The following is a 26,312-nucleotide window of genomic DNA, read 5'->3' on the forward strand; positions in this document are numbered from 1 at the left end:
ATACGTGATCACCCTTTAAAATAAACTGCAGCAATAATAAATGAAATGTTAAACTTTTGTTAAGAAAAAAACAATAATTTAAAGCACATCTTTTACAAACTCCTTTAAATTACATTATGTTAATCTCTATTAGTTTATTAGTTACTTTATGGGTGATTAGGCTCTAAATTGGAATAATTAATAGCTTTAATTGGCCAATGACCAGTTTTATTTCCGAGGTGGTTTGTTTCATATTATTTCAATTTATATTTCAAGTAATTAATGTGGACCATTGCCCTCTCGTCACTTATATTTATTAGAAAAAAATAAGGAAACTCATAAAAAAGTGAAACATATGCATGTCCTAAACTAAATTTAATACTCATCCAATGGTTGTTGTTCTCAACTGGTGATGTCTGTATCCTGTGAGGACAAAAAATAATACAGCCTTTATGTTACAAATACATTTTTAATAGGTTGACCACGAGTTTTTAAAATTTACATTGTATAATTTCTATCAATTTTTGTCCATATCTATATATATATCAGCTATATATAGTTAAAAATGTAGTGTCTTGTGTTTTGCAGGCGTTATTTTATTCTAAAATTGTATTTATTTATTTGATATATTCAGGAAATATCCAAATAGGATAAGAAACAAGTACAGTATTTAGACTTTCAGGGATGAGCCGACTCGATGTACTAATTTAGTAAATTAAAATAAATCCCTTCGTTCAGCTCTTTGAGCTGGTTCTACAACACCTTCTGCTGGTGACTTTGCACATTACATGTTTTAGTCCAGTTCCATTTCACTTTCTTTCTGGCAAAAAAAAATTATGCGGTTTAAAAAAATTATTACAATTTAGTTTTTTGGATGACCTGTAGGTTCTGGGGGTCTGTTTCAGAAAGCAGGGTTATCAATTCCCTAAGTGTGGGAGATAATAATAATTGATTCTTGCCTCAGGGTTGTCAAATTATTCTGGGCATCTGTATCCCAGTCATGTGACCAAAATACCCATTTTGCCAAGTTGTCTATCACAGTAAGGCTGCACAATTTATCACATTTTAATCGCGATTACAATTTTGGCCTCCACGATTAAATTCATCTAATAGTCTGTGATTTTTACATTTAAAATGCGAGCTCAGCAGCAAATCAAATCAGGCGAAGTACCCGTCTGCAGTCCGCAGCTCGGGGCGGAGCTCAACGTCGGCATGCTATTGGCTTTCAGTCTGTAGTTTGGGGCAGAGATCAATGTGGCATGCTATTGTGCTGTGTGATTATACAGTTAAAAAATAATCAACTTTAAAATAAATAAAGGTTAGTGTTACTAAGTCTGAAGCGATTGGTTAATTTAACTTTGAGCGCCGCCCCGAACTGCAGGCTGCAGTCAGGGGCTTCTCAATCAGGCACTGTCTCTGCCCCAGTACCCATCCAACCACCAGGGGGTCAACACATGATCAAAGCATTATAGACCCTTTGATTGTTTGTAAACACTGACATATTTTGTTGGGCGGGGCTTAACCTGGAGGCGAAACCACAATCCTATAAAACTTTAATTTACGTCCGCTAACATTATTCCTCCTATTATTCTGGCACCCAAACACACAAGACGACATTTTAAAGCTGTAACATTATTAGCCTCCAGTCTTTAACCAGCGGCGGCGTTTCCTGTTATTGCCTCCAGCTAGAGTTGTGACATCACTCTTTATACGCTGTAATTGGTTTTAAGGAGTTAAACTCTGAGTGTGACTGGGTCAGTCAGTCCAACACACAAACACACATGGTCTGTTTAGAGACTCCAAAAAAAAAAAGAAAAAGTTTTGGGCTTGGGGAGACAACTGTAGAATGGAACCATTCGCGATGACATCAATCGGGACACTTGGCCTAGTAAGCCCACCACCCTTCCCATTTTGAGAGTTGCCAACAAACGAGCTAGGAACACACGACTCTGGTGAAGAAAACGCCATAGAAAGACTGAAGTATGAAAAGAAGCTGTCCTTGCTCAGTTTGGAGCGTTGTCCATACCAAATTCCTCATGGTTCATGGAAAGATCTGATCTAGAGTGGACGGCTTTTTACGAGTACCCGGTCGAGACTCCTGGTGTGTTCACAAAAGAAAAAAGTGAACATACAAAAGTCTTGAGGCATTCATCTTTTTTTAGGAAAGACTAAAATCCATGGCTATTGACGCATATATAAGTCATTTCAAATCGAGTACCGTTGGTGTTGATTCTACTCAAAGCTTGTGCCTCTTTCAATAGTTTTTCCGACTCTGTTGGGAACAAGAAAAAACGATACCTTCTCGCCTTGCCGCATTCAAAAGCAGCACACCTTTTAGGCATGATAAACATTCTACGGGAGCTCAAAAAGGTAGAGAAATCTTCTATACTCCTGAGTAGAAGATGCATTTTCTTGGAGACCGTCCATACTTCCTCATAATCAGGACAAATACAATAAAAATGATCAAAACTAAGTATATTCTTTAACTATATTTAAATATAAGAATTTAAATTTTTTTTTTTTTCTACATATGTGGTTTGATACAATGGAACCTTTTGGATTAAATGTGTTAAAACAAAAATACACATTATGTATGGTTTGACGAATTTAACATTACTATTCTTATTTCTGCACTACGACTTCCTGGTCATAAATGATAAGTCAATCAAAAGAACATAAGCTTTGTTTGACCTATGTTGTGTACGTACACACAAACTCACACTTAAATGACTTACAGCTGTGGAAAAATGAAGAAAAAAAAACCACTATGTGAAATGTTTTATAAAGCCATTGTTTCTCACCAATCATGAACTGTTACATTTTCTATCACATAGGAAGTTGTGTCCATATTCTCAGTAGCACCGCCAAGGAACAGGTGACCAATACGAGTTGGCAAATAAAGCATTAGGTTTACAATAATGTGAAAAATATTCAACAATTTTTTTTTTTAAAGATTATAATTTACACAAGAATCTTGACACTCTGTTGTGCCCCGACAGCCATTCAGAGGGAGAAGAAAACAAAATTGTCAGTGAACAGCTCAGGTAACAATTGAGTTTACTATCTTAGAAAAAAAAGCAAAATAAATTCACCTTGTGTCAAGTAACGGAGAATAAGCATAAACCTGCTTCTAAAAGAGGCCCCTTTGATTACTCCTAAATGATGAAAATATAATAGGCCGTCTCAGTGAAATAAGAAAAGCAAATGATGTTCATAGATGATCAACACACATCTGACTGCTACAAACAAAGAATGCAAAAATAAAGCTATCACAAATGGTGTTTTTTTTCTTCTCTGTACTGCACCTTTAGTAAGTTTCTGTCAGAGCCACTTTTGCTCTGATACATACATTCATCAGCAGTAACCAGAAAGTAAAAGAAAAGAAATAATTATGCTGGCACTGAGATCCTGAGAAGTTATTATGTTTGAACAATCTTGAATTAAAAATAGATGCACACTCGTTTGATCTGGCGCTCCCACCTTTTTGACCTTAAGAAATAAATACCCTCAGTTATGCACATATTACCATCTAAACCTACTTAGAGAAAAATAGTACCTAATCCCAGGTACCAGTGCAAATTGGGAGTCAGCTTTTCATTGATCCAGATTATTTCAATGGGAGAACATCCAGCATAGCAGGCCCACAGCCAGGACGGCCCCAGCCCCAATGCCCACATTCAGCATAATGGGCCTCCAGTGCTGCCAATTCTCTCGTTTCTTCTCTCCGAGTTTGTCAGTCTCTGTTTCATCTGCTGGACCATCTGTGTTGTATTGGCAATCCTCTCCTCACGATTTCGCTTTCTGAGACTGAAACCACAGACAGATCGGGTTGGGTGAGGCAGCCTGGCAGTAGCTGTGGCCAGAAGTGTTCTACATAAAATTAAACACTGTAACTAAGGTAGGGGAGTGTGCTACTTACTGCCCAGAGTTCTCTGCTGCACCGTGGTGCTGGCTGCCTGGCTTGCCTGCAAGCATATGGTGTTCTGAGGTGGTCTCCTGAGGGTCCAGGCATGGTCCATTCGTCCTGCTATCATTTAAATTTGGTCTGGGTGGAGGAGGTGGAGGTGGCAAATCTGGCTCAGAGTCATCATCTCCAGACAGCCGTCCCAGCTGGTAGAGTGGAGGAGGAGACAAAACCATAGTAGTTTTCTCACACTTTGTGTCCACAGCAGGGTTGGGGTCAATTACATTTTTCGGTTACAATTACGTTTTCAATTACCCATGTTCAATTACAATTAAATTCTGATTACAGTGACCAGCATTTTTTTATCCTCAGAAATTCAATTACAATTACATTCTCAATTAATGAAGTTCAATAATCACAATTATTGAGCCTGACATAAATAACCTAATTAAAGTTAACCTTCCTCTTGCATTAGCTTTCTGATAGCATCTCTTATGATAATGGATCCTAAATCAGCTGCAAAATACACTAAAAACAAATATCTATCATCTAATTTCTTTCCCATCTATTGGTTACCTTGTTATGCTTCCTAATCAAAAAAAATATAGGTTTTAATAGTTTTAATATGGGTGTCAGAGCCTTTTGTGTCAGTTTACCCCTTGATTTCTTTTTTTTTTTAAATTGGTAAAATGTGGTAAAGCTTGATATGAAACATTTTAATAATTGTTAACTACTTACGTGTAAAACTGTACATAGATCTGCAACATGATTCCCCAGTTTTGTGTTTAAATTATAATTGACAATTTTTATAGAACTTTCAAGGCAATTACAAATATAAAGTCAATTATCTAAATTCTATAATACTTTGATCACGACAGCAACAAATTACAATTATAATTATTACTACATTTAGAAATAACACTCAGGGTGTACTCAAACTGCCAGCTCGGGCCGTTCCATGCTCACAGCAGGAATCCCCCCATCCCTGTCCCTTTTCTGGCACGGTAGAAGGGACGTGATCACCAGCTCAACTGCATGAGCAGTCAGGTCCCCAAGATGACAACCATTTACGTCCAAAGGCAGCGTAGAGAGCTGCCTTAGGACTTAACCGCGCTATGCTAAATGCTATAAGTAAGTTCACAGTGCATTAGTGAGTTGATGCCATGTGACCGCTGCTGCTACGTTCTCTAGCGAGTGGGCGGGATAACACTAGAGTCAGGATGACAGCGCTAGAGATGATAGAGAAACTTTTTTTTGAGGAAAAACAACAGCTTTTAAAAGATGGGAGACCAACTTTCTACAGTGAATGGTACAAAAGGAAGGATTGACTTTGTGGATGCTCCTCACTGAGGCTGTTCCGAGTTGTTGTTGTTGTCATTTCCTCCGTGTTTCTGTGTTTCCAACACAAACAACAGATGCGCTGCCATGTCATGAGATATATCTTGTTGGGAGAGTATGGAGGCTATATTAAATAATTGTTTTTTGTTTCTTTAATGGTGTTTATAACGTTGATTTTGTTAGATGGCTAGATGTTAGATGCTTGTTCATGTGGATCTTGTGTTTTTTTCTTTCTTATTATGAATATTATATTTGATGAGTGCATTGAGATGACTTTGTTGGAAATTGCTTTATACAAATAAAGTTGATTTGAATTGAAATAACACTTGCCAGCAGAAACATATGAAAGTGTCATTGGTGGTCTCGATTTGCAACGTGCCTACCCAACCCTAGTGGTCACGGCACGTCACTGTTTGAGATGAATCTTGCTTCATCTCACCACCGGCACAGTCGTTTTCCCATGTCTCCAAAGTGTTCACGCACCAGGTTCAGAGTTAGCATACGAGTGCACACATTCTCACGTTTCTTTTTATTAATCACAACTTTTGCTTGGATAGTGGTGGACGCCACTTTCAAGCCCCGTTTTTTGCGTAATCAAGCTTTATTACCTGTCCAGCTTACTTGAGATCAAATTGAATTGTAAAAGGCCCCTGAGCAAGAATGAGATGGACACCCTTAATTTAGAGCATGAAAAGTTTTGCTTTTAGATCCAAGCATTTCATAGCTCATTTATAGTTACTTTTTATTTTAAATAAAAGGGGAGGGGAATGGGGGAGGTGTCTATTACTCCACTAGCAAATTAAATTTCCCCCTTTTGCCAAGTATGGTAAGTACTGTGATCTTTAACACCAAAGTGAAACAAATCTGTAAAGCAGAAGTATAACAATATATTTGGAACCAAGAAGGAAGAATGTTTAGTGTGCATGTAACAACCCATAGTTTCAGCTGTATGAACTGGTAATGTATTACTGTGGGGCAATGCTGTTATACTCACCCTAAATACATTTATCTGAACAACATGTTTAGCCAAAATACAATAAAAGCACACTTCCAAAGACAGCTACTCATTCCCATAACCTGCTGGTTCACATATACTGTATGTGGGAGACTGATTATATTAACGGTTCAGCTGATTGTTTTGACAACCATGTGTGTTGAAGAACACACGTACAAGCTAAAATTGAGCATTTGTATTACCCAGCCATGTAAGTACGGTACCTGTTTTGCTGGGTTGCCTGTCAGTGTGTGCTTGGCTCCTTCGATGACTGCCATGTAGGAGAAGCGCAGCTGGTCAGGGGTCTGGATCAGGCCCATGCGGTCCTCCCTCATGCTGAGTAGCACCTTCTTGTATGTCCACTGATGAAGGGTTTTCTCTGGCGTTCATCTAGCCGACAGATTAGCATGGTTAAAGAGGGCAGCTGGATAGTACTGTATATCCAGTTCAAACCAGTGTATCCACTATATATCTATAAGCAAAAAAGGTCAGCATACGTGCAAGTGTGGAGTGAATATCTCCCCGACGCAGTACGAGTTTGACCTGAAACTTTGTCAAGGGCTTCTAAATACCACAAGTGTGTGCATCCGTTATTTTGGAATAATTTGGTGTTGCAAAATATTAATTTTAATTTTAAGATTACGGCTCCTTCTCGATAGTGAGTGCGGTATTGAGCTTGCTACTTACGAGTCATATGACGTCAGAGTGTCGCAGTTTGCTTGGATTTAAAAAATAAGGTAAATATTACAAACAATTTTGTACTGCTAAAAGTTACTTAAGTTAATAATTCATGGTTATTTAAAATTATTCCAGAGATCCCAAACTTTCTTTAAATCGTGGGTCACGGACACCACTTCCTCCAGGACGGGGGCTGTGCTGAAACACACACACACACGGCTGATGCGCATGCGTGTGAGAGTGCTGGGATGTACATGCTGAACGCACACAGAACCGTTTAGAGAGAGACTTGCGACTTCGGTGTTGCAAACCTTTATTTTTCGTGGTACTATCCGGGTCTCTTTTTTTTTTTTTATCTCTCAACAACCTGTGATGGATTATGTGCATGCACCCAGCTGACGCGCGTGTGAGAGATAACCCATGGGTGAGATGGAGGTATACACACAGTATTTAAAATAAATATACTAAATGAGTAAAATAAAACAAAAAACGAAACAATATTTAAACAAAAAGTACACAAAACGACAATAGAAATGCACAGAAATACACAAATAGGCTCCAAAAAACATACATTACAGAAAAATACACCAAACAACAAAATAATGAAAATTACTCAAAATACACAAACTAGATATTTTTACAGAAAATGACAACAGAAATGCACACAACTACAACAAAAAATAGGGATGCACCAAAATGAAAATTTGAGACCGAAGCTGAAGCCGAACAAAATATAAACGCTTGGCCAAATACTGAATATCAAATGCGGTTGTTAAATTTTTCACCTTTTTTTTTTTTTTTTTTTATAAATAGAGCATAAATAGCCTAGAATACACTTTTAGACCTGTTTTTTTTTAAAGAAAGTAAATGTTTATTAATATTATGAAATTTTTTAAGTATTCCAGTACCCTTTGCTTTTTTCGTTTATATTAGCCCTTCAAATAAAACAAAACATGCATTCAAAAAAAAAGCTAAAGTGCATTAAAGGGGAGGTATGATGAAAAAAATCACTTTATAATGATTTTGCTAAAGTGGTATACATCCCTTTAGCCCCATTCACAGGTACAAAGTTGAAAAAATTGTTTTCTCCCTCCGTTGTTACACATTTTGTAAAAAACAAAGTCAGCTTTAAAGGTGCAGTCTGCAACTCTTATAAAAGTGACTTTTTGTCATATTTGCTAAAACTGTCACTATGTAAGGACAGCTTAACATAAAACTAGTAGTTTGTGTAAAAAAAAAACAGGCTCATTTAGTCCCCCCTGCTGCTCCTGCAGCCTTTGGCAGATTGCCAGAATGCACCGCGACCGAGCAAGAAGAACCAATCAGGACCAGGATTGTGTTTGATGGATTGTCTGACAGCTGTTGCTCACAGGCCCCGCCCCTTTCCCGGAGCTAGAGTGTCGTCTTTTTTTTTTTTTTTTTGTTACAGTGTATGGTCTGGAGGATTAGAAGATGGAATTGGTGACTTTTCTGCTTGAAAGGTAATTACTGCTGCTTGATTTACATTATGTTTGATTTGTAATTGTTACACTAGAACTCTGTAGTGCATGTGTTGTTCATGTGTGCGCAGCAGCCTCCGTGTGGCTGCTGTAAGTGACACTGTGTTGTTGCTGCTGAGATTTGTGCACATAGAGAGAGAGAAGCGCTGCAGTAACATGCTTTTAACAGTGCAAGTTATATTACTGTGATGTTGCAGTCGGACTAACATTAGCTTGTTAGCTCCTCTGAGGGAGGGACTTTGGAAAGTTTGGAGGCAGGGCAAGAGAGCAGCGGGGAGGGAGGGGTAGAGAGGGATCTGAGAGTTGTGGATTGCACCTTTAAATGGGACAGTTGTATTTTGCCCACGTTGGCAGGTGACGTCACCTAACACGCCTCCTAGAATGTGAGCTCCTCCCTCTCCAACTATTTAACAGCTAAAACAACACTGCTATTTACTATAGAATATATATTATACTTTATTGCCATACATGTAAATGCAAACGGCACTACTAGATGCCCAAACTGCGCTACTTTTTCTGCTGCCGATCATATTGGGAGTCACTGCTTGGAGCCACTGACCCATTGTTTACACATATCAGCTGTTAGCACTCCGTGCTAATGCTACACCAGTTTAAGCAGTGCAAGGAGGAAACGGTGGGGATGTTTACGCATTCGTGGCTCACAGCGCCAACAACGGGCTCGGTTGTGGAATTGGACGGTTTACGCAGTGACGAACAATGGAGAGCAGTAAGGAGAGAGTCTTGCTGTGTTTGTGAGTGAAAAGGAGGAGCTGCTACTCCTGCTGCTGTGCTCCTGCACAGACTCAAAATCACTGCACATTGTTTTGTTTGATTGCGTCACACACTACTATTCGGCCTTGAATTTAACTCACAAAACCGAAGGCCAAATGTTCCTTTTTTTGCAATGTTCGGCCGAATATATATTCAGTGGCCGAATATTCGGTGTATCCCTACCAAAAAACAATAATTATACAAAAAATGCACAAAAAGACAACAAAAAGATACAAAAACACACATAATGACCCCAAACAACAGACTTTACAGAAAAATACACCAAACAAAAAAAATATAAAAATAAAAACATTTACAATGCGCACGTCCCATAGAATTAAACCATGGAAATCGCGCACACTATTTTACTTTGCACCGGCAAATATACCCCTTTATAACACTACAGAGTACAGAGTATGTACACCTCTTTGTACACCCAACCGTGAAACACATCCTCATTTGACCATAATTGACAACTCTACTTAAGCTCCCACTATATGAATATAGACTTCCGACGGGCACAGTACTAGTGTAATAAATCACAGAGGGTAACCGCTAGGAGACCATGCCAAGTGAGGTCATGGTCGAGTAATCAACAAATGCAAGAGTCCTGTGAAAACAAACTGAAAATTACCTTCTGTCACTTTATTACATTGACTGCTAGTTGAATTTGTTAAAAAATCATCATGTACCCACAACATGTCACTGTCAGTCTTGGGACTGTCACCTGTACTGTAGTGAGAGATTCAGACAAACTGATACAAACACACATGTTAATTTATTGTAATCCATAAATAAACCTAAAACATTACACTGAACAAAAACACAGTAAACATACTTTTTAAACAGCGACGCTTCAGAAAGGATTGTCAGTGCGTGAATAAACAACTTTTATTTCATTCATGCAAATGACCAATTGGTGAAGAACGGCACCCAATATCTCTGTCCAACGAAGGACACACCCACTACAGAGCAGGTAACAGGTAGTATTACAAAAGAAAGAATGAGACAACGGATACTTTAATTTTTGTTTGTCGTTCAATTATCCATCAAGCATCTTGCTTTCATTACATCCTCCTTAGGCTGGGACGGTATACTGGTTCATACCAAATACCGGTATACATTTTCGTTATGATATGAATTTTTAATACACCGCCGTACCGGTGTATTTGATTATACAACTTTCAGAACACTACTCTGCACCGCGTTTCAGACCGGACCCTTTTCAACGTTGCACTTCTAAATGGGAAGGTAAACAGTAGCGCTCTGGTGTTAGTTACAGTGTAAATCATACGTGCAAATGGATAAGAAAGAGACAATTGAAAGCTATGAAGCGGCATCTGACCCGGGGTTTCCACTGGATAGGTCTCCGCTGCGCCACGGCACCGATCCGGTTTTTCCACGCTGTCCGGTAATCTACACTGGTTGCGTTTTGAGTGCGCCGCGGTGCACTCCGGTTGAATGACTGTGAAGTCACAAGACAGAGCAGTTCCAACAATATTTATATAATCGTGCGAGAACGCAGTTAAATGTATGTGTTATAAACGCAACATTAAACAAGTCAGTGTTCCTAATGAAGGAGAACAAGAAGGTTGGACTCACTGGTTTTGTCATAGCCACATATTTTAGCAACAACCAACAGAGAAGAGATAAAACTGCACCAGTAAAACATGAACTAAATCTATATCTATATATATTAGTGCAGTTACAGTATGAGAGGAATAAATATAGTGGATGTGAGGCACGCACCGCAGCGGACCTGGTGGAAATTAACACATAGAATAAAGTGGGAAACCTATCAGCTCCGGTGACGCGGCGGTGACGCAACGCAACAGAGCCGCATCCAGTGGAAATTGGGGGGTGAGCGTGTGCCTGCGTGCGCATGCCTCTGCTTCAGGAAAACAACATTCACAGACACGAGGCATGGTTAGCTTAGCATGTTGGCAGTTATACACAAAAAAAGAGAGCAAAGGATCGCAATTTGTCAGTTCTATAATGCGGACTTAAGTCCTGGTGGAGTTGCAAACAAAACACTACCTTATTCACCAGAAGAAACCACCACATCACTGAGTATGCAGCATTTAAAGCTAGAAATCAAGCTAATGCTAAAGCTAAGCTAGCACGGAAAAGAGCCATTGGGCTGCTGTTGCAAACTTGTATTACTACTAGTGTAGAATTATTCTCCAATATTCAGTCATTGGTGTACTGCAACCAGTCAAACTCCCCACCAGCCACTGTCTCCGGAGCAGGTCACGCCCAGCAGACTGACGCCAGAAGCGAGAGCCCTGCTAACACACTCGCCTCCCTGCCTCAGAGAATAAGTGAAAAAACAATGAGTAATGGTATTTCACCGCTGTACAATCAAACAAACTTTGTGCATGGTGATATAACAGGATTTATTCATCCTGACACACAGAGTTGAAACAGACTGCAGACAAGCTCAACCTCAGAGCAAGGACCAAGTGCGCTGTAATGTGCCCTCTTATGTGTGCTGAGGACTGGCACCTCACTGAGGATGTTAACTCATTCAGTGCCAGCCATTTTCAGAATTTCTACCCCCCTCAGTCCCAGCCGTTTTTGAGCATTTTGACTGATTTTTAAAGACCCACAGAATAGTTTGTACTATGACTATCTGTTTCTGGCTTGTTTCGTTCTCCCGTAATCAGCTGTTGAATAGAGCAAGTTTTACACAAATCACCCGGCTTTTTCTTAAAAAAAAAAAAAAAAAATCTGTCAGTGACTTTGAAGCTATATTGAAAACTGTAACAACTGCTCCATCACACCTGAATCAAATTAATGGCTCGTTATCATGCTTCTGCAAAGCTTAATGACAACACATTGGTTTCAACCAGGTGTGTTGAAGCAGGGAGATATCTAAAGTCTCAGGTATCCGGCCCTCAAGGACTGGAGTTACCTACCCCTGCAATAGTCAATGTTAACGCTACTGAAAGAAAAAGCAGAGTAAAGTGTGTGTGAGGGAGAGAAACAGCTGAACACCCGGGGCAGCCCGTGTGGACATTACACATTTCTTGGAAAATTCTTAAACTCTTTGCTGCCAGGGCCCCTCACATCTACCAGCACTCTACCATGAGTATTTGTTTTCTGCCCTTACCAGAAGCAGGCAGGTGTCAACCAAGGCAAAAGTCCCAGAGCGGCCAATCCCAGCACTGCAGTGCACCACGGCAGGCCCATGCTCTGTATCCAGTGAGCCAGACTCACGAACCTTGAAGAGGAAGCTGAGGAAAGCAGCAGGAGATTCGGGAACACCAAAGTCAGGCCATGTGGTGTAATGAAAGTGGTAGATCTCTCTGGATTCACCAATCTGCAGTGGAAAACATGGAATGTTAACTCAGACAACACAGACACATACGGCCTCCAATCTATCACGATCACAGTGAACAAAAAGAAAAAAAATAACTTCCTGAAACAGAAGTAGCTAGATGACAGTACTCCAACATGTTTTAGGGGAAATTACACATTTTATCCCTATTTTCCTCATTAAACAGGTAGTTAAATGTGTAGCATGTATTTGGAAGAGATAAACACACAAAATCAAAATATTGCGAGACCGCTCAGTTGCGATCAACCTTAAGAGATTTAAGCGTTCTATACTGTATCGTCATACACTTCTGAAGCGTAGAAAAATATAATCATTGACAAGATTTGAAGCTGCTTAACCACAAAGTGTGACCCCAAAAACAATTTCAAGATGACATTTCTGGTGTTTTCACAGATTGAAAGTTGCTTACAAAACAATGGCGGATGTTATTATTGTGGCTTCCATTGAAGCACCTGACTAGTAACCGTTAACAGTAGACACGATAAACAAAGCAGGACAAAAACCACAACAAGTGAATCATTGTCTTGTCTAGTGAAGAAACAAGAAATCATGTTAAAAATGAAGTTGAATAAAACTAAAACTTCTAAATACTGGTAACACAGGAAAGCACATTTAAGTGCAATGTGATACTTTAATTTGTTAGCCAAAAAAGTAATATTGTTACCGTCATTCCTTACTTAGTAACGCGTTGCCCCAACACTTTTCACATGAGAATGAATGACAAACATTTAAAATCATTAAATCCTTGAAAACTATATTCCACACACTGTAACATGCACAGGCTATAACACACACCACACACCCACAAACCTTTAGGTTTTGAAGTTCCAGCACTCTCATTATGTAATGGGAATGGTCTTCCTCTGACAGGAGCCTTACAGCAAAGCCTGTATCTGAAAAGGACATCTGGAACTCCTCCGTGGTGGGCCAGTACTGTGCACACTTTCCTGTAGAGATAGATAGAGACCACTTCTTTACAATCATTATGCTAGGGAAACATTACGTCGACAAGTTCTCAGAATCCATCCTGACCTTATTCTCTTGATCAGCTGAGTCTGAAAGACAGCTTTTTTGTTTTTAACGAGGAACAATCGTGAAATTGGAATTGACACCAAAATTAATATTATGAAACATGCAATATATTTTTTTACTTTTTTGCTGATATTGTAAAGTGCTTTGGGGCCACTTTGGTAGTAAATAAAGCTATACCCATCACTCTATAGTGGTCATCATGACGCCTATTATGAAGGGGCAACATGTTGCAGCAGTTCTGTAATTTTTAAAAAAAATGTATGTTATTTTATTTGAATAAAACCATGCATTCCAGAGGCCCTGAAGAGGCGTCAAGGGACATGTGCCGGAGTAACACAGAGTGGGAGGCCAATTAAGGAAGCCTGGATAATGTCTTATTATTTGGATCTCCAGTTATCATGAGCGATGGAGGAGCTTGACAGCCTTGCCATGAACCAAAAAGTCTAAAGAGAGTAGACTAAGGGCTTGCTCTACTTTTAAATAATCAGTGGTGTAAACCCTGCACATGCTACCATCAAAGAACAGTTTTTCAGCTGTTTACATCCCACCTTCAGCACACGCTGAAACTGCTCGTTATGTATTCCAGGTCGATCTGGTTTCAGTCTGTCAGCGCACGTTTCTTAGGAGTCTTCTGAACTTTATAAACGTCTGTACTTGGTCCGCGTTATAAAGATAATTTTTTGATGGGATTAAATCAAACCAGCGTGCACAAGAAATGATCAATGCCACAATCAAAGCACACGGAGCGTGTGCATCTCATGCTTGGATCATGAATAAAGTTAAGAACTTCAATTCACTTTGTGTAATAATTTCCACTCTCTTTCAGCAGCCAAGTCAGTTATAGGCCTGAACAATATTATTTAATGTATGAGTGGGGTCAAGTTAAACATTTTATTGTTTTATTTTATATTGTGCTTTGTTGGAATGTCAGTGCAATTGATACATTATTTGAAGCATTAATGTTAATGTAAAACAAATTTATACAATTGCAATGTTTTAATTTTAGTGAGGTTGGTACACATACATGCAACAGGACTTCTAATTTGCATAATAATTTCACTCTGTGTTTCGGTTTTCGGTCTTGGTTTTCTCATTTTTGGTTTTGGCCAATAGTTTTCATTTTGGTGCATCCCTAAAAATTAGTTTATCAAACTAGTATTTGCCCCTCTTCTCTCAAAATGTGCTATTTGGTGTGGTGTTAACAATCAGACAGAAGGCTAACTCGTACTTCAACAATGTTTTCTACCTGTGCCCAGAGGGATTCGACTTTCAGTTAACATTTAAAAAATAATAATTTTGAAGTGGCAGAATGAAGCTGAATAAGTTCAATTTGAAGAAATATTGTAGTTAGTTTGTTACTCTGTAGACAACAAAAACTGCTCTAAATTCAGGTGTAGGATTCAGATTCATTCTATTAACTTTACTGGCTAAAAAAAGTTTTGATGAATTAAAAAAAAGTTTTTAATCTTCATCAGTATCATTAATTGAAAGAAATGCAGAGGAATGGTGTTAAGAGCTTGATTGTCTCGGGCAGGGATCAGTAACCTTCAACAGAGCAACATAAGCCAAGCACATCAAACAAACAACAGGTTCAGAGCCACAGATCAATTAGTATTAAAAGTTAATTATAAAACATATACATTATCTCTCTTACTGTGTGTGTCTGTATATCACAGCAAAAGACTGAGGACTGAGTTTTTTTTTCCAATGAACCACCCCAACTCTGGTGTTGACATTTTTTTCCACCCTGTACAAGTGTAAAACTAAGTTTCACTAATTGGGACAGTAATAAACCTGTCGTGCTGACTCTCATGATCGCTGAGGGGGCGGGACTTCACTGTTGGTCATACACTTACTGTATATTGTTGTAAATGAACAATGTTGCTTACTTTACAACTTTGACATGGAGCAAAGATGCCTCCTCTTTTCATGCTGCGATTAAACGTGCATGGTCAGAGTTACACAGTGATTGTCACAGAGTCAATGGGGAGATGCAAGGTAGCCCAAAAAGGCAGGTTGCCAACTCCTGGTATAGGGACTACTAATAAATGTGATATGTACTTACAGATCCTTTTTCAATTACTCTGTTTAGCATTATAACAGCTTTGGTACACTGCTCCCAAATCATGAGCCAGAAGTGACCACAGGTATTCCTAAGAGGGCCCTGTGCAAGCAAAAGATTCAAAGGTTTAGTACCACACAAGTAAAAAAAACACATCAAAGTCAACTCCTGGATGATTTTTTTCAAAATCAAAGATATGTTCAACGGTTAAGTGGACATGGTGACATGTGCTGCTTAACCAACAACATACCTGAGAAAGAATGTAAGATCTTTGGGCTTCTTCCACCGTGACCAAACTTGCATTGATGTAATCATTTTCAGCGTTTTTAAGTTTGACTCGGCTGTGATCAACTGAAACCAGATCATGGATTATAGAGAAGTTATAAATATGTCATTCTGTACAATGCGTCAGTAAATATTCTAATTTAACACAACACTCACACGGGCTGACATCTCTGTAGCGGTTCAGGTTCCGATTGACTGGAAGTTTTGCAACTTTGTAAGGATATTCACCGGCTTGGTTGCGGATATCCTGTAATATAGAGAAGTACTCTTAATAAGAATGCAATTGGGTCAATGACACATTGTATTTCAACCATGAGAAGTGCTGTACTAATTGTCTGGTTACGATAGTTGACTGAACTGAATATATCTCATCAATCCATGATACAAAATAAATGGCCACTTTAAGTTTAATGAAGTACAGGTTTATTTATTGAAATTAGTGAATTTTTGTTTATTCTAGGGCTGGGCAAAAAAAAAAAAAACGATGTAATCGATTAATCAAATTTGTAGATAAAAACTATTTTTATTTGCAAAATTGATTTGAAATATATATATATATTTTTTTTTTTTTTTTTTTTTTTCCCCCACTACAGTTTTTTTCCGAGTTTTTCACGTTCCGATGTGAGCCAGCAATCTGATCGGACGATATTTTGCATTTTATGCACTTATCGTGCTCGGCTTGTAATGTCTTAATTCACTGATCCAATCAAGTCTTTGTCTTTGACACTTTTTGTAGATGCTCCCATTGCATTGTTTAATCCTTCTCATTTACTGTTAGCCAACAGGCTAACCACTTAATGCATGTCGAGCTGCTGCCGGTGGGGCAGTTAAGTTACCTAATTAAGTTGCTAAATTTTCTTAGTCAACTAGAAATGCAACTAACAATTATTTTTGAAGTTGACTAATCTATTGATAATTTTTTCGATTAGTCGACTAGTAACGATTATTTTGTTGTTTTGAAGCACATATTTGGACTGCTGTTCAGCCCACCTGCTTCCAATCCTTCAAAGCACCAGTGACTGTGTTCCTGTTGTACTGTGACATCATGTTTTACAGAAAGGAATTAAAATAATGACAAACATGTATTTGTAGTGTAGTTGTTATATTTAACACATAAAATATAATTGAAATTCCAATTAAATATCACAAACAAAGTGTAAGTTGTCTTGAACCAAGTGGTAGTAGTAAACAAATAGTGTAAATAACTAACTTTAAAGAGTAACTAAACCGCAAACCCACTTTTTTTTTGCTGAAAACACATGTTATTTGGGTATTAAGTAGTGCTGTTGATTGATCCTAGTCCAACTTTTAACATTATAGTAAAAGTATTTTAATTTTGTGTTTTTAGTTGTATAATGTCTGAGTTACTGGCCTCTAAGGGTTGAACACCAGCTTTTACAATTTAATTTCTGTCTGTCTGTCTGTCTATCTGTAGTAAACCTAGGAAATGGTTGGTTGACCAAGACAATGGCACACGAAGTGATTAGTCGACCCAAAAAAATAAAACAACAAAAATAAACGGAGAATGGAAAGAAGAAAAAAAACGGAAAAAGAATGAGCAGGTGCAGAACAAAAGAGAGAAATATTTTTGTGGTGGCGATTTGTTTTTTAAACACAGACCATTTATGATATGAACCTTATTCAAGCTTTGACCAGAACCCGACAAAGCAAAAGTGAAACCTACAGGTCCAACAGACATTAGGTATTTATTGAGAGTGAGGAGTCACGTGGTGAGTTGGGTTTGTTTTGGGGGGGTCTGAGCCCGTCAGCCATGATGGTGCTAGACGCCCCCAGAATTTCACGCATTCGCCAGAGCTTTACTTTTTGCGCATTTACATAGAGGAATACGACAAGGAAAAAGAAGAAAAGCAATGCAAAAAGAGAAGGTGAAAGAAAAGGGGCCTTACAGGGACAAACTGATACCAAGCGCAAAAAAGATGTATTTGGAGAAGCTAGTGGACATTCGCAACATCGACCCGTACGAGCTATCTGCAGCGGAATGGCACAGAGACCTGTACCTTTTACCTCCGTGCACATACATGGACATCGTAAATTACCTAGTTTTTTGGTGTACGTTACTACACAATGCAGGAGTTCAAAAGCCACAAGTCTCTGGAAAGTTACGAGACTTTCTGCTGCGGCTGGGTCCAGGACTTGGTCATCTACAAGCCTCCAGCTGGTGAAAACAGTGTTGTACTGGCAAAAGTAAGTTTCTTCACATATGTGTTTTAGTGTGTCAGAGACAAAGGCACTACAGCGTCCATAATCAAATAAGGTAACCTACACTTCCTAGCTTTAAGAGACAACTACATAAAGACATTTTAAGAGAACGTTCCAGAGTGAAAATGCAGAGAACACACTCTCATCCACGGGGGTGTGCAATCGAAAGTAAGGTCCTTTCTTCTAATTGCAGCCAACCAAGCAATCCGACGTCTCCTTGTCCGGTCAGATACTTGCTCTCCTAGATGCTGTGTCCATTTCGGTAACCTAAAAAACTGTATCCCGTTGTTCCTCCATCTTCCATGGCTATCGTGGGAGGTATTGGAGCAGTTCTTAACGCAGCAGTGACTTCCAGTCATGGTTCAAACAGTGCGGAATAGCAAGTACTTCCGCTACTACTACTACTAAAAACACATGTAAACAATCTGTTTTGCCATGGGACTTATGCCAACATGGCGGCGGGGAGGATCGGGGGGAGGGGCTCGAGGCCGTGACGACAACTCCTCATTCTCAATATCAGAGCCCGACCTGAAACCGACAATTAAAACCTATTTTTACCTCATACAAATGACATATTTATGTTTGTTTTAGTGGTAAGCCTGCTTTTACTAATAAACAATGTCAACATCAGATCAGCGCACGGGGAAACAAAAACGCACGTCAAACACACAGGTGCGCCAGAGACAGGAGTGGATTTATTTACATAATTGATGTAACAAATAGAAGAATAATCCATGCTGCCTAGTCATTTCAGACGTGACGGCCAGTTGCTGCTTTTTTTTAAATTTATTTTTTTATTTACACGTACAACTATTACAATATATACAATTCACATATTTACCCGTTTATATAAAACAAATTATTTACAGTCATATACAATTTACATATGTACATAAAGAAAAAAAAATACTTGGGGTACTTTTACTTATTCAACAGATTTAAGGATTAAAAACTGCTCTCATACTCCATGTAAAAAGGTCTTACATTAGTCTATTTTCTTTTTAAATTGGTGATGAAATTTTTGTGGCTTTAGACTCTAATTACATTTCTGTATATATCTTCCCTACAACATAAACAAGTTAAAAATATAACTTTTTTTATAGTTCCTGTTTCCAGAATATTAATAATTAGGGATATAACGATTCACTCAACTACTGATATGATTTGATTCACAATACTGGGTTCACAATATGATTCTCTCATGATTTATTTTACAAAATGGGACTGTACACAAATTACTGAAAAATATTCCTTAATACTGTACTATTTTCCTTTTATTTGTCATTATCAAAAGAATCCCTTGATAAACTATTCAAAACAATGCAATTTACCTAAAAATACATCTTGAATGAAATAAAGGAATAATACAAATGAAGAAGAAGCCTATTAATTTAAATTCTGGTTCTATAGTAAACAATGCAAAAAGGCATAATAGTTCTTTTTCTTTTAAAAAGTGCAACTGAAAATGTATTCTGTGCCTTAACAATTGGACTTAAAAAAAAAAAAACAGTCATTGAACTGATTTACGTCAGATATTTGTTTGGACCAGCAGGGGGCGCTGGTAATCCAGTGGTCGGTTGGCATGCAAATTCTTGCAGTGAAGAAGAGATGCTATGCTAAGACAGCGCTAATAGAAACACGTGACTTTTACAGACATTCAGGTAATATTACAGATGTTCTTTCGGTGCTAAAGGGGTAAGGAATTATTTATGAACATGTACAAGAGTAGAAGGCGGCCAAAAAGAAGTAGTAGCAGATTATGCCCGCCGCATACACTGCTGGACAAGAGAAGGGATAAATATATATAGCCCTCTGCTGTTTAAAAAAAGTACTGCGATTCAATTTTTTAAAGCATCAATGTCAACCGTGATACCTATGAATCGATTTTTAACTGCCTTACGATTAATCGTTACATCCCTATCAATAATCTTTCTCAACAAGAACTGGGGATTGATTTGTCACATGACTGCTCCAGCGTTTGAGTTTGATTTATTTTGTTTCACATCTACCTGGGCTGTAACTTTGTTTTTTAAGACTGCTGCCAACTTGATTGCAGTGTTACTTCAGCAAGTTTCAGTTTTACAGTTACAGTTGGGGATCTTGTAATTGAATACCCTAGTTACAGTACAGCAATCAATTTCAACTGTGTCAACTAAGTGAATTAATAAAAATGGCCTGTGTAAGGCTTTTTCAAATGAAAAAAATATCCTGTGAAATCTGTGAAGTGCTGACCAGAGGGGTATTCCTTAAAGGAGGTTCAACAAACTCTGAGTCTATCCATAAACTCTGGGTCAACATACCCCACGATGGGAAACTCTGGGTATCTGATTTCATTACAGCTGGTATGAACTGAGTCAATCAACCCTGAGTATGTAAACCTTGGGTTACTTACGTGCACGCGTGCGATAAAAAACCATCATCAATGGAGCAGAGATTACTCGAGCTGCCATGGCAAACACCCGGAAGAGAGTGATTTATTCACCGTAATGGGTGAAATAAGCCGGTGTTTGAGGAATATGAGTATGTTCTAAAGGTGTGTTCAGTCTTCAGTGACAATAGTGGCTTAAATCACCCGTAATTAGTCACACTTTTTGGTTGCGTCATCACTTTATTGCTTCAGTGACGTGACGAGCAGTGAATAATATGAATAAAATGTGTCTGAGGAGACGTGGCAGCAGCATCGGATGTCTGCATAGAGAGCCCTCCTGTTACACTGGATATAAAGACAGTGGCTTCTGCTTAATATCGCATCATTTTTATTGATTTTTAATGTAATATTGTCACCAGAGTCATCTCGACGTCCTAAAAATGTCATAAAAAACGCTGAAGCGGGATGCGAACCCGTGACCATCGCTTCCAAGAGCAGCGTCACCATTCTCTGCGCCATCATACCTTCAAAGATACGTTATTTACAGATTTGTATTCAGGGAACTTTACTACAGACGTCAGTAGATGTTTAATGCAGATCAACCTCTCAATGACTTTCACTTAATGATCTGTATCTACAATGTTATAAAGAAAAACTACCGTTTGCACACAAAAAAAAAAATAGTAAAGCAACACAACATTAGTAATGATGTGAGCACGTCTGTGGTGTGTGATGTCACTAATGTGTTTCAGAGAAGAGTGTTAAGGTTCATTAAAGTGTTCTGAAATGCTCAGGTGGGCGGAGCCAGGTAGAAACTCAGGGTTTCTTTGATAAAACCTGCCAGCGACTAGGTTTAGTTCACTGACAATATATAGTAATGGGATACTCAGAGTTTCCCTCATTTGAGCCCAAACATACTCAGAGTCTGAACATAACCCGCTTTATGGAATACCCCTCAGCACAACTCAAAGAATAAGAATTGTTTAGAACAGGAATTGAAATTGAGAATTGGAATCAGATAAGTTAAATCCAAATGAATCCCAAAACCTAAATACCACTGATATTTCCACATTAATTTGTTAAAATTCTGTTTTTTTTAAGAAATATTAATCTTTTTTTTTTTTTTTTTTAAGAAATTTTGGTTTTAAAAAAACCCATAATTAAACAAAAATGCATGTGAAAAATAAAGTAATATTCAATTAAAAGGTAGGTATAAGTTGGTTATTTTTTACATACATTTTTGTTTAATTATAGTTTTCTTTTTTATTGGTATTTATTTGTTTCCTCACAGGAGTTAAACTAATATTTTCTGAAAAATTGTATTAATATTTCAACAAAAAAAACAAAACAGAATTTAAAAGAATTGATGTTGAAAACAGTTTGGAAAAAAAAAATAAAACGCATATGCATTTAAATGTATGAAATATTTTTTAAAAATCAAAAATCAAAATCGCAATATCTGTATGAAAAATTGCAATTAAGTTTTTTGTCAAAATTGTGCAGCCCTAGTTTAGACTGTGTTTGAAGTGGCCAGGATGGGAGGGGGGGTGCACCATAATAACAGGGCTCTACACTAACATTTCCAGTGGTGGCACTGGTGCGACCAACAGAATTTGGTCGCACCCTACTTTTTTAACGGGGGGGGGGGGGGGGGGGGGGTACAGCATAGCACGCATGCTGATGAATAATTGACTTAACTAGCGTACCGTAGTTTTGTTTTCAGGTTTTAGTGACAATATTAAGTTGTTCTGCAACAGCAGTGGCTGAAATAACTGGTAATAATTTTAAAAAACGACATACAATTTTTTTTAATAACAGCAAGCATAACAACAGGTTACATGTATTCTGGTTTTTTTTATTTTGCAGAAATGCTGTACTTGAATTAAGTTAATAGTAGCATAACCAACTTAGCATCTGCATTGCTTCACCCCATGGAATTAAATACAGCGGGTCCAGCTCTTATAGTGGGGTCTCCTAACCTCTTCCCCTGGTCAGGGGTCTGCAACCTTTACTCTACAAGGAACTATTTAACCTCATCTCACCTGGATTAAAGTCCTCCTGGAGCCAAAAAATACCTTCTCAATGAAGACAATACAGTGTATTAAATTCTATACAGTTAAAATGATATAGAATAATGTTTGATTTGATTTTTATTGATCGTGTAAATGGGAACTTAAAAACATTTTAAAATAAAATTAAATAATTTGACATCAAGAAATAAAACAGTATCTTGCATCTTCAAATTCTACGCATCTCAGTTTACATCAACACAATGTTATATAAATGTTTTTTTTTAGTTAATGTATTTGAAAGGCTACAAAAACGTAAACTTGAATTTGATAACACATGATCATGTGGTCAACACCATGCTAATTGCTAATTTCTTGCCACACATAAAACATGCATATTTAACCGGCACATTGGTGGCTAAATGAATCTGTTCCCACACAATTAAAATCTCTATTTTCTTTCAGAATAGAGTTTTTATTGGTTTAGTTTCTTACCAGGGATTATAAACTTAAGGTTAGCTACAGGTGCAGGAAAGTTGATGGTCTGTAGATATTGCAGGACGTGAAGTAGGAAGGTGTTATATCTTGATTTTATTTGTCATTAATCATTAATGGACTCTGTAAAAAAATAACTATTTCAATAGTTTTTTTTTTAAAGCTATAGGGAGCCATTTCAAAAGAGTCAAAAGACCACATTAGGCCCCAGAGCCGCAGGTTGCAGACCCCTGCCCTGGGAGAACAACAGCTCAACATCAGTTCTGGTCCCTCCATGTTGAATCTGATGAGCGTGTACGCTCTATCGCTGAGCTCGGCACATTCTTCATTTTTACTGCTGCCCTCTCGCACATTCACCGTTGCATTACCCGCAGCAAAGTTGCGAGTGCGCACCATCTGCTCACCCGCAGTGCAGTGCGAGAGAGAGAGCGAGCGAGAGAGCTCCCGCTCTGACAAAGCGCTCAGCCGCTACGTCCAAAATAAGGACACCCACTCGCACGAATGCGATCACATAAATTATCACTCAAACACACTGAAAAAATACTCGCATATGCAACCATTTTGGTCGCAGTCTCGAGCCCTGAATAAGCAGTCCCCCAAAACATTTCCCCATAAAAAAACATCTTTTTCCTTACGGCGATGGCGTTTCAACCCGATTCTATCCATTTCCGTGTTCAACGGTAAATTCCGTTTTCATTGGTCGGTGGATTTTATAGGGCCCTAGTGTAGTTGTTGTTAGCGCACTCAACTGAGGGGTAACTGAGACTCGCTGCAGCGCATACAAGCTTGTGTCCTGTAACCATCTCTGATTGGCCAGCAGCCTAGGAAGGTGTTTTTTTTAGTATTTCTGCTTGATAAACATATATTTCACTCAAATGATGGAGATGAAACAAAAACCTCAGCATCTGAGGTTAAGTTATCGCAGTAGTGAAAACCTTTATATCGATGTGATTAAGGTTAATCGTTCAGCCTTAGACGTCTTACATTGTTTTCATTCTGAATTGCTAAAGCATGGTGTATGCATTAACAAAAAGCTAATACCAGTTTAGTGTAAAATAAAACTACCGTGAAAGTTTCCTACGGTAGACAATGGGCATGTTGAAAAAAGATGAGAATCTTTCCTTTAATTTTTAGGGTTAGAATTAGGGTTTATCATACATACAAATATTGTACACACACGTAAATATTTACAACGCTATTAGTGCGCATGCGCCTGTTAGAGGCTTTCACACATAGGATTATTTTTCACCCACACCGGTAATAAATTGGGGGGGAGCAGGCTCATATGCATTTGCGGTAGGAAGAGCGTAAATAAAAGATACTATAAAGTTTAAAATGTAAAAGAACTCTGCCAGTATTGCGTGAGTCCTCAAACATGGTAAATAATTCAATGATCCTGACTTCTGGCGGTAATGAGTTCAAGAGAAATTGGTTTATAATCAATAAAGATTTCAATAATCGGTATCAAATCGAGAAAGTGAGCTGTTCAACCAACACTAATAGATAGCATCCTAAGTAGATGAGCTACGGCACAATCATTGTATTGAATAGAAGACAGTGTACAAGATGAACCATAATCAACAAATGTTTTCAGTTATGGTTTGCGTCCCCAAATCTCGGGAATAAAATAAACGCCCATACCATCAGCTGCATTAACCCATCTACATGAGCACAGAACAAATAAAAAAAGTTCATATTGATGTTCTAATGCCTGGGGAACCATCCAAAAGCACGAATGAGAGTTGTTCTAACGTGTTACTTGTCCAACAGACCCAGACAAAATATGAAAAAAATGGGACCAACCATGTGGTCTGTGACTATAGCTGGAGGAAAGCAATGTACTCGTTCTGTGGAAGTGCCGACGATTTCTTAGAAACCCACAGCTGACGTCTGATAACGTCAACCAGCGTTAGCTAGCTCGACTGCTACCTGCGCGTTTTCAGCTACGGAAGTCACTGGGTTATTGTTAAAGATTGAAGTTTATTTCCCACTAACTGCTCTAACTAATTCCAACTACGCGTTGCTAAGGCAGCTAAAAATCACAATGGTCTCCAACAGAAAGGCTAATACTGCTAGCTGAGTAAGTTAGCAGCCATAGAAACAAGCAAGGCCCAGTAACTTGACTTACGTTGTACAGGTTTTGCCATCTCCCGGACGAGTCGATGTTATCAAATTCTTGTTCCATGTTTAATTAAGGCAGACGTGATTACAGCAGCATCCACAAACTTAGTCCAGTGTGACAGCCATCTAACTGGCAAAGTGCGTAACCCTGAGGATCCCTGACGTTCGTCCGTCTGCTCTTACACTGCATGCTGAGCCTCCCGGGTTGCCAGACAAGTGTTAACCACAACCCAATTTAATTGGAACGGATTGTTACGCAAACCTGGCAGCCACTATGTGCGTAAACAGAATACACTCGTGAACTAACGACTTCACACAAGACGGAACGTGTTGAGTAAAAATGAGTCTCATAATATTAACTGGAAATATTTGCCTCACAAAGTAAGGGACGTTAAATGTTTAGCCTTCTGGCCAATGTATGTTCATTCACTGGATCTTTTTTTGTAAATGATGGTTATATAGGGTGACCATGGGTGTATTTGATCAAAAAAAGTGTCTATTCTTATGGTTGTCGTACGTAAGTACTATTGGTACGCTACAGCGAACTACACGAGGTTATAACCCTATATCCCAACATTTTTTAGGGTTAGGGATTATGGTTAGGTTTAGTTTTAGTCACGTGACCTAAACTGGCCAATGACTAACCTATCACGTGACTTAAACTGGCAAATGAGGGGCGCTGCATGGTTTTTTTTTTTGTTTTTAGATTCACAAATATATTCAAAATTTTCACATGTATTTTTTTAGATTTTCACGTGTTTTTCAGATCCACAAATATATCCACAATTCACAAGTGTTTTTATATTTTGTGTGTGTGTGTTTATCCTGTGTACATCTTCAATTGTGTTTGTGGCTCGGTCGGTGTGTGAATTTATTTTTGAGACAAAAGTAACGCAACTTCGTTCAGATCCACACACACATAGCTGCCGACCCACACGTGTGGAAAGCACCACCACTCCGCTAGGGGGCAGGATTGAATTCTCTGCTGATACAGTGACGTTCAGTCAGGGTAGGCAAGGTAGGCAGTGCCTACCCAAGGGTGAATTGATATTTTGATTATTTGTTTTAATTATAATATAATTATAAATTATTTATTTTTCCATTTCCAATTGCCTATACCTATAAGTTTGAAAGTGTCCGCATTTTGTGTTTCATAGCCCAAATTACTAAACAGCGCTATTTCCTGGAACGACTGCCGTCTCACTCCGCTGCAAGGC

The 26,312-nt window shown here is 38.4% G+C and overlaps 1 protein-coding gene across 1 annotated transcript; it reads right to left on the minus strand.

Annotated features, from left to right (window-relative positions):
- Positions 1–2,745: 2,745 nt before the first annotated feature.
- Positions 2,746–25,415, minus strand: LOC114478451 (tyrosine-protein phosphatase non-receptor type 2). Its single transcript, XM_074783834.1, is given in 11 exon segments — positions 2,746–3,702; positions 3,705–3,786; positions 3,899–4,089; positions 6,440–6,565; positions 6,567–6,605; positions 12,276–12,485; positions 13,314–13,450; positions 15,597–15,699; positions 15,848–15,948; positions 16,039–16,129; positions 25,103–25,415. Coding segments are annotated over 11 exon segments (1,248 nt in total). The 5' UTR covers positions 25,160–25,415; the 3' UTR covers positions 2,746–3,591.
- Positions 25,416–26,312: the final 897 nt, after the last annotated feature.

Source organism: Gouania willdenowi, chromosome 16 (assembly GCF_900634775.1).
Source record: "Gouania willdenowi chromosome 16, fGouWil2.1, whole genome shotgun sequence".
NCBI classification, from domain to species: Eukaryota; Metazoa; Chordata; class Actinopteri; order Blenniiformes; family Gobiesocidae; genus Gouania; species Gouania willdenowi.